At 40.7% G+C, this 9,696-nt stretch overlaps 1 protein-coding gene across 1 annotated transcript; it reads left to right on the forward strand.

Moving 5' to 3' along the window:
• The first annotated feature begins 7,918 nt into the window (after window positions 1-7,918).
• Window positions 7,919-9,418, forward strand: h1-0 (H1.0 linker histone). Its single transcript, XM_014158911.2, has one exon. It carries the CDS (start codon window positions 8,190-8,192, stop codon window positions 8,784-8,786), a length of 597 nt encoding a protein of 198 aa, XP_014014386.1. The 5' UTR covers window positions 7,919-8,189; the 3' UTR covers window positions 8,787-9,418.
• The last annotated feature ends 278 nt before the right edge of the window (window positions 9,419-9,696 follow it).

Raw genomic sequence — 9,696 nt, forward strand, 5'->3', positions numbered from 1 at the left:
ATAAGAATTTGTTCTTAACTGACTTGCCTAGTTAAATAAAGGTAAAATAAATAAAATAAAATAAATGTTGAGATCAGGACCGTCAAGACCAAAACACAAGATGGGCCTCACTGGCTGAAAGATCCCTCACTTGAGTTTGACTTAAGCCCCCCATGTTGTTCTATTCACCTCGATAGAAAGACCAAACACAACCAGTTAGTTTGTCTTTAACAAGGACGTCAGAGGCCTGGGGGAGAATAACGAGGCCTTTCAGGCGGAGAGGAACACACGTTAATTAGACCGCCAGTCAGCCTGCACTCTGTTAACAGGCTTAATGACCCTAATGTCCGTAAGGCAGCTTATCATGGTGTGTTTCCGTAGAATGGATGTTTAAGTTTAAACGTGTGCGGCCTGCACTAAAGCAGGTCTTTATCCAGTGTGTGTGTGTATGTGTGACCCCATATTGCAAGAGTGTCTTCATTAGCATATACAAGCCTATAAGTGTTAGTGTGGGTGGGAGGATGTATGGATGAGCATTTTTCTACCAGGTTGTTCTGCATTAGAGTGTGTGTACAGTGTATCTATTACACAGTTCCGCCTTCATTAGAGTAATATAAATACTGTGTGTGTGTGTGTGTGTGTGTGTGTGTGTGTGTGTGTGTGTGTGTGTGTGTGTGTGTCCATCACCGTGGATCCTACTTCATTAGAGTAATGTGCTGGCCTGTGACTCAGCCCTCCTCTAGTCTCTCTAAGAGGGCGGAAGGGTACAGATTATACAAAGACACCAACAGCCAGTAATTATTTTACATAACATTTGCACCATTCAAGAGCTGAGGGTCTCAGTGAAGGAGAGGGACAAGGAGATAGGGAGAAGGAGAGAGTGAATGAGAGAGAGAAATGGAGGGATGGAGGGAGGGAGGGAGGGAGGGAGGGAGGGAGGGAGGGAGGGAGGGAGGGAGGGAGGGAGGGAGGGAGGGAGGGAGGGAGGGAGGGAGGGAGGGAGGGAGGGAGGGAGGGAGGGATGGATAGATGGATAGATGGATGGATGGATGGATGGATAGATGGATAGATGAGAGAAAGATCAAGAGCTCGAACACAATCAACAAGGCCTTTGCAATTGCTGCTGGAAAGAGCTGGATAGTCGATGTATTAGAAAAGAGTAGTAATGAACGAAATAAAAACGTATCAATGGAATGAAAAACGAAGGTATTTTATTAACTTGTCCAATAAGAAACGCTATGTTTTCCATTGCAAAATGTTTTGCAGCTAACAGGCCCCGAGATTAAGGTACAAGCTGGTTTTGGGATCACTCTCTCTGGGGTAAAGTCATCAGAGCTGAATGATGGGAATTAAGATAGATGATGCCTGACCCTCTCGCTTTCAGATGCCCGGCGATGGTTAATGTGCAGTGGGGGGAATCACCCATGTGATGAAGACGACAGCCGAATGAATCGGGTCAGTGACTGACACAGTTTTAGTCCAAAATGCCCTATTTTATGCAATCATTAGGGAGGAATCGGGAGGGAGAAAGAGAAAAAATTAAGAAAGAGAGAGGGTGCAGTAGAGGAGAGGAGTGAAACCATGGGAAAGCAAGAAAGACAAAGGGAGAGAGTGAGGGGAGAATGGAGAGGAGAAGAGAGTGAAAACAAGTAAAGAGAAAGAGAAAGGAAGAGCACAAACAGATATGATAGTTTGAGTTCACATTCTTACCGCATAAAATGCATTAAGGTTATTCTTCACAGGATGACAAAATGCTCAAGGTTGATAGGTTTTGCCATCGCCCAGATGTACACATGGGATCTGCATTGCTCTGCAAGATCTCTGCAATGTTGAAGTCCCAGAGGAGGTTCTGAACTGTTTAGAATATATGCAACGTTTCGACATTTTGGTGTCAGGGCAAAGAGATTTGTTTCGTGAGTTGAATCAAGCCTCGCTCCTTTTAAGCAGTTTCCAATGATAAGGGTAAAACTGGAATAGCTGAGGTAGTGCAATAATAAACTCTTGTTGTTTTTTGGAGTGAACAGAGTGGAGAGTACTCTAGTGTCTGGACACAACAACCAATCCAATTCACCGTGGCAACCAGGCAATCACAGAACTGCTGTGGAAGGTTGAATATTTATCCTCAATGCCTGTTACCTAGGTTGACCAGGAAGGTCCAAAACCACTGAATTGGTCTGTGTGTCAGATTAATACTGACTGCAGCAGTAGCGTGTATTCATAGATGCCAAGGGAAGCCATGCTTCCCCATAAAATTGACCAAGAAAAAAATATAAAATAAGTTATTGTCTCTCTGTGTTTCATAATTTCCCTTAATTTCGCAAGAGGCTGAATGTATCTCGCGGAGAAATCATCTGAGCGAGCGAAACAGCGCCCCTCTGTCTCTGTATGTGTAGCCCATCTATCTGATGCTGTCTGGTCAAAAAGAGTATGACACTGTTGCTGCCCATAGCATTGACTAGGAGCATTTGGCCTCCCTTGACAAAGCATAGCTGATTTGATGATGTTGAAATGTTGAAGTTGAAATGGTGCAGGAATAGTAGAGGCAGCTCCTGTTTTTTTGCGACTTGCGGTAACTCTCCGGTGTTCTAAATAAATAGTTTTCCTAAAATTTCAGAAACATTAACTTGATTGACCATGGTGTAGACAGGTCATGTAACTGTTTGTTACATGAAATATGCTTTGTGGACTCCACAAGACAGATGTTGCTATCCAGTTTTGTAATGAAACAAAGGCGTGGTTGAATTGATTCTGCCACTGTCTTATTATTGTCTCGGCCTTAGGCCTATATATCATTAAAAATATATATAATAAAAAATTAAAAAACAAAAATATCACGGTGGCAAGGCATATGAACTAACAGGTTATAGAGCAAACAACGCAATTATCAAAACACATAGTTTGCTAAATGTTTTATACATTTTTAGCTTGGCTTCCCCAGTGATTTTACCCAAGCACCCCTAATGGACTGCAGTACTAATGCTGCCTTTATCACTGGCAGAAACCTGAGCAGTTGCCCATATATTTGCAATATTACATTTGACTTTCTATCTCACATCTTCCTTCTGACACAAGATTGAAAACCAGACTGCCCTGGCAAAAAACATAGGTCGAAGTCACCCTAGACTGTAAGCTATATGAAGGCTAAGGTTAACACTGTTATAGTGCCCCTATTAGGAGGCTGCTGCCATCTGTTGGTGAAAAGAGTTAACATCAAGGCCCAACTTCAGAGCAAAAGCCCGGGACCAAAAAGTATTTGTTTTCTTTCAAATACCTAAGGTGCGTAGGCGGGGTTTGTACTTTTCCGTTGATTCCATTCTGTTAAGTCAGGAAGCTATATGAATCAAGTGCACCTTAAATATTTGAAAGAAAACAAATAGGCTGCTGCACGGCAAGAGGTACTGGAGAGCCAAGTCTAGGTCCAAAAGGCTCCATAACCGGTTTTCCCCCCAAGCCATAACACTGCTGAACAATTAACCAAATGGCTACCCGGACTATTTGCAATGTCCTCACTCCCCCTAATTTTTTTATTAATACTACTGCTACTCACTGTTTATTATCATCTATGTATAGTCATTTTACCCCTACCTACAGGTACATATTTACCTCAATTACCTCAACTAACCTGTACCCCCACACATTGACTCGGTACCGGTACCCCCTGTATATAGCCTCATAATTGCATTGTGTTACTTTAGTTTATTTAGTAAATATTTTCTTAACTCTTATTTTCTTAAAACTTTATTGTTGTTTAAGGGCTTGTAAGCAAGCATTTCAAGGTAAGGTCTACTACACCTATTCGGCGCATGTGAATAAAAAAAAAAAGTATTTACTATTTCAAACCAGGTCGTGATATCTGTCAGTCAGCAACAAAGCTTTATGTATGAAGCTTAACCAATGCTCACACATCATGACATTGTTAGGCTCTGTAGATAACTAATGGTTTACAAAATAATTCTGAAGATTAGAATGGTTTCAGAACACTTAACCACGCTCCAGTGAAATATGATCAATATATCTAACCTCAACACCCAAATCAGAGCTGAAAGAGGTAGCTAGGATACATCTAGATGACCAACAGAGAAAAAGCCTTGACAGTCTTGGACCTCTGCTGCTGGTCCAAAAACAAGATGCCCATTGGCCACACAACTTTGCTGCATTAACTTACTGAGAGCTGTAGAATATGTAGCCTAATGTTTTCAATGCTTGTGATGTCAGCTAAGATGTATGCTAAGATGTACACTGCTCTAGAAAGGAACCTGCTACACGATGAAAAGATCAAAGGCCTTTCCTAAAAACACTGTGATGGAATGGTTATAGCATGTGATCAAATTGAAAGTGGTCCTTATATATTCAATTTCGGTGTTAAACTGAAATGAAACATACTTCTGCTGACACGACATATCAACTCAAAAGCAATAAAGAGTAAGTTAATGGTTATATTCTTATCGTGGATCAAAGGCATGGACTATAATAGCTAGAACAGCCTTGATCAGACTAAGTCTGCTGGCTTGACTGACATCACACAGGTGCCTTTCAGATAAGGGGACTGTCAGGGGGGGAGGGGGGGGGGGACAGCTGTCACAGTGGAAATAGTTACCTGCTCTAAATACTCAGCTCAGGGGGAGATGCAGTATTTAGGGGGCAGGAAGGTTGAGTGATTCACAAAGAGAGCCTTTGGCTGGTGCCCCATACAGACAAACTGCTCTGTGTGGCGTTGTGTGCGCGTGTGCGTGTGCGTGTGCGTGTGTGTGTGTGTGTGTGTGTGTGTGTGTGTGTGTGTGTATGCATGAGGGTTGTGGTGCAGGCTGCTGCACTTGTTCTCCGTCACCTGCTCACCCAGACACTCGTGTTGTCACAACTGTCAAAAGTAAAAAAGTTACTCACACACAGTAACAGCATGTGTGTGAGTGAACACAGAACAACTGTGCAAGGACATAACATCAAACAAAATAGTTGTACAGTGCACCTTCAGGATAATTGATTTACTCTTTCATGTGCACTCACTTCATCTGAATGTATTCAAAAGTGACGAAACTCTACAGAGTATCTAACTACAGTTGAGGGTCTCAGATGGAAACCTTTTCATATAACGTAGTATATGTAGATCCAATTTGCTGTATTTGTTTGCACCCTAAGACAATGGTTCCATGGCAACCATCCATAATAAACACACAAGACTTGAGCAACATGGAGATTGACATTTCCCATAATACTTTGAGACTGCGGCACCGCACACCAGATCTAGAGAGGGTTTAATGAAAGGCTAAAATTACTATTTGGCAAAGGGATACATTTAGATGTAACTAAGACTAAGAATTTCTGACACTATTCTTTAGTTCTCCTCTAAGAATATATTGATGTATATGTGCAAACTTAGACCTCACTTGCCTATACTTCTTAAAGTAATGTAAACTACCTGACTTGCCTATACTTCTTAAAGTATTGTAAACTACCTCACTTGCCTATACTTCTTAAAGTATTGTAAACTACCTGACTTGCCTATACTTCTTAAAGTATTGTGAACTTTGTTTTCTGAATATGCAAGCTTTGAAATATGTAATTATTATTATAGCCCTACAGGATATGGGCATGACAGGGAGTTGTCATATGAAAAATGCTAAATAACAATTGTGTTTTCTTAACAGTCAATTGTGTTCTTATCATTAGGCTGCACTGTCTGCAAAAGTTAATTGTTAATAAGTTCTTGATTGCCTACGCCTGTCATAATAATTATTCATAATTTTTTTTTTTTAAATACAGACAATAATGTATAATTATGTTACTTATTATTACTAATTCCATCATTCTAACAACCATCACCATCATTAATCAATAATTGTAAATTTCCTACATCTAACAATCACAACACACCTTACATCAGAAACAGGAGCAAAACACCCAAATATGGCACTATTATGCAATGATTGCGAGGTCTTACAAATGGCTGGAGATCCTGCACAGATTCAAGTGAGGGTATGTTTACAGTAGCCATAGGTCAATTAATTTACAAACTCTACAGTTGGCGAATTGACTACTGATTCATTATGGTCTTCAAATAATCAAAGATGGATTCTGTTGACCCAACAGGCCGTCCGTCCATTGTTAAAGACGTCCCTCTGTCGGTGAAAGGAGGGAGTGGCCTTGTAGCGCGAGAAGTGCGTTTGGGTGCTGTTTTCAGCACCAAACCCTAGGCACAACCCCCGACGGAAGAACTACCATTCTTCGGACACTTTTGAGTGTTCTGTGACCATAATGACCCACTAGAAAATGGACTAATATCGATTAAGGAGGCCATGAATGTCCGAAAGAGGTCGACCACTACTGCTCTCAAATTGTTGGCACTCGTCAGCGTGAATACGAATTTTCACTACATACCGAACGACAGTGCGCGCGCATTCATTCGTTCATTTAGCGCGCTCCCTTATGAACACTCACTCATTCACCCACTAACCCACACATACTGTCGCACACGCACTTATAGGCTATTCATCTGAGAGAGGGAGGAGAGAAAGGGTCAGAGCGAGGAAGGAGAGAGAGAGAGAGCATACAGCAAAACTGTATAGTCTTGGTCCGTCTTTGTGCAGTCTATTCCATAAGATTTTGAATACATTTTTCATACGATTTTTAATACATACGCTTGATGACTAGTAGGCTATGGGCATAGCTAGGTATCCTACTACTTGAATAATGGTCAAAATTGGAAACATCACCTGCTACAATTAGCTTAAACCTGCTTGACAGTGTTATGTGACGTTATGGACCAACTGCAAAGTATGACATAAAAAGTTGTGATTACAATATATATATATATATATATTAGGAAAAATAGTACGTCACAATTACTTTATTGATAACAGTTATAAAGACCTAATATCAGAAAATGAATTAAAAAGTAATATGACTTTTACTAAGGGATCCAAGATGGCGTTTGAGCTACAGGGAAAAAATATCAGATGAAAATCTGAAATAAAAACAAACAATTGCAATGTTTCCTGTTGTAACAAATGTAGCCTGCATCACTGCGCATCAAACATGTATAGCAGTGGGAAATATGTGTTGATCCACGCGTCGTCATGTTGTTCAGTCGACGCTCCTATAGACTACCAGCCACTGAACAAAAGAATGTCATCAATGCGCCCTATGTTAAATCATAGGTTTAGTTTTGTGTAGATAGTAGTCACTCACACTTGAGCGAATACCACGTCAAATATCAGATAATCATGTTTCTTTGATGAAAATGTTGACAGATTCCGTGAATTATTATCAGAGAAGCAGATCTTTGGAGGTGTTGGCAACTTTCCTGACAATGGAGCACAGTCGCAAGAAGCATAGTGCCAGTTTGTTTATTCCCAATTCTGCCTTAAAACATCAAAGAAATGAAACGTAACCATTCCACTAAAGCCTATATAAATCTATATTAACATCAGATGCTTTACCCATACATCACATATTCTGTCATTTATTTATAGGAGGTTTAACAGTAAATAATCTCGACCACGTCACTCAAAGTCAATGGCCGGGCTGTGTTAGTTCGAAAATTATATCGGTGTATTAAAAGCAAAAACGAGCTGTTGCACGGGTCAAACCATGTGCATTCGTTAAAGTATTGATTCATTTTCATTATGCATTCGTCATTTGTATCGTCGGTTCTGTCTGTTTGGGTCAATTTAATCGGAATTCTTCAATATTGATAACAACGCGCAGTGCTTCGGGTAGGTTTTCATGAAATAAAAGTTTATCGGTCAGCGAATTCTATACAAATATTAATATGCCCGTAAAGCCCAAAGTGTCTACTTTCAAGCCAGTCGATTTTGTAGACATATGCAATTCAATACTTTTTAAATTTAGCAAGAGTTCGAGGATGAAGAAACACAAACGGGACTACGTGAGTTCCATGGAGCTTGCTGGATCAGCTGCTGGCGGTTGGTGTTCTCAATCACGTCCGCGCGTACGCTTCATAAAGTCAGAGGAACGTTTGTAGAATAAGATGCCTTAATAGAAAATCAGCTGTGACGCGCCATCGTGTGTGGCAAATTTACATCAACTTTTTGTATTATAAAGCTCTGCGTTATAGCAAACCCGGACCTTTCCAGGACTATTACAAGTTAGGAAGTATTTATTTAGCCGCTTTTGACGTTTTGTGACAGACGGGAATACTTGGACTGAACCCACATATTCTCACAGAATTCAACAACTCTCACGAGTCAACTATGGCAGAGACGGCGGCAGCTCCAGCCCCAAAGGCAAAAAAGGCGAAGGCACCCAAGAAACCTGCTTCACACCCGAAATACTCGGATATGATTAAGGCAGCCGTCCATGCAGACAAAAGCCGTGGAGGTGCGTCCAGACAATCTGTCCAGAAGTACATCAAAAGCCACTACAAGGTGGGGGACAATGCCGATTCTCAGATTAAGCTGTCCCTGAAGAGGATGGTGAGTGAAGGGGTCCTGCGCCACACCAAAGGCATCGGCGCGTCAGGCTCCTTCAAACTGGCTAAAGCAGAGGACACCAAAAAGGCACCTAAAGTTAAAGCCGTTGTGAAAGCAAAGAAGTCGCCTGTTAAATCTGCCAAGCCCAAGAAGGTTGCAAAGCCCAAGAAGGTGGCCAAATCACCAGCAAAAGCCAAGAAAGCAAAAGTGGCAGTGAAGAAAGTGAAAAAGTCCCCGAAGAAAGCGGCACCAAAGCCCAAGAAAGTAGCAAAGAAAACCAAGGTGGCCAAGCCAGCCAAGGCAACGAAACCCAAGAAGGCCAAAGCTGCGAAACCCAAACCCAAGGCCGCAGCCAAGAAAGCCGCAAAGAAGAAGTAAATGGACATTTCAGAGAGACTTATTATAATAAAAGTCACTGTAAATACTTTGAGGAAATGTTTTTCGTATATGTAATATTATTTTTGTATGGTCTCATGCGAACTTATACGTTTTTACCTATTGTTTTCCACTCCATTGATGCAGTAAAAGAGGGTCTGGAATTAAAGTTTTGGTGTGTGACAGCATTAATTGTTGGGCTACTATGTAGGCTATTATTCCTCTGTGATCTTTGAAACCTGTAGCATATGGACCTGTTAGAAAATATATGTGACACTAATCTGGAATTATTATTGTTTAGGCTATTGGAACAAGTGAATAGTTATTGTTCTCTTTGCACGAGGTCATTCTGAAATTCTGAAAACACACGTTTCAATAGCGAGCATTGTTAAACTATACAATGTATAGAACTGTGTAGCCAATGGACGTCAGCAAGATTTTCATGTGATGCGTAATGGCTCCAAATGCGGACTCTATGCTACTACTTTGTAAACCAACCATGTTCAATTAATTAATGCTACTACTTTGAAAACCAACCATGTTCAATTAATTCAGTCTATTTGTAATACACTGTGGACTATGTATTGCATTACTTTTGAAACTGTTTATAATACAATAAACTTTTCTCATCGAAATATGTGTCACAACTTCACGCGCATTTTAAGCAAGCGTAGGCGTACATGTCTAAACTACCGTTCGCAACACTTATTTGAATGAATTGCACAGATTACGTAATCGAGGGGCTATTCAGGAATGAAACAATTATTAACTAAATTCTACGCATATAAAACGAGTCAAAAGGAGAGCTTCTTTGACATCTGCAACCAGCTGAAAATGTTCGACTCGTATGACGTTATGCGCCCCGGTATCCAAATTGGTAACATAATGAATAAATGTTTTATGTGGTTTATGC

Source organism: Salmo salar, chromosome 19 (assembly GCF_965601325.2).
Source record: "Salmo salar chromosome 19, fSalSal1, whole genome shotgun sequence".
Classification (NCBI taxonomy): Eukaryota; Metazoa; Chordata; class Actinopteri; order Salmoniformes; family Salmonidae; genus Salmo; species Salmo salar.

Bases quoted from the DNA above. Each gene is read 5' to 3' on its own strand.
- h1-0 (XM_014158911.2), top strand. From the start codon at position 8,190: ATGGCAGAGACGGCGGCAGCTCCAGCCCCAAAGGCAAAAAAGGCGAAG.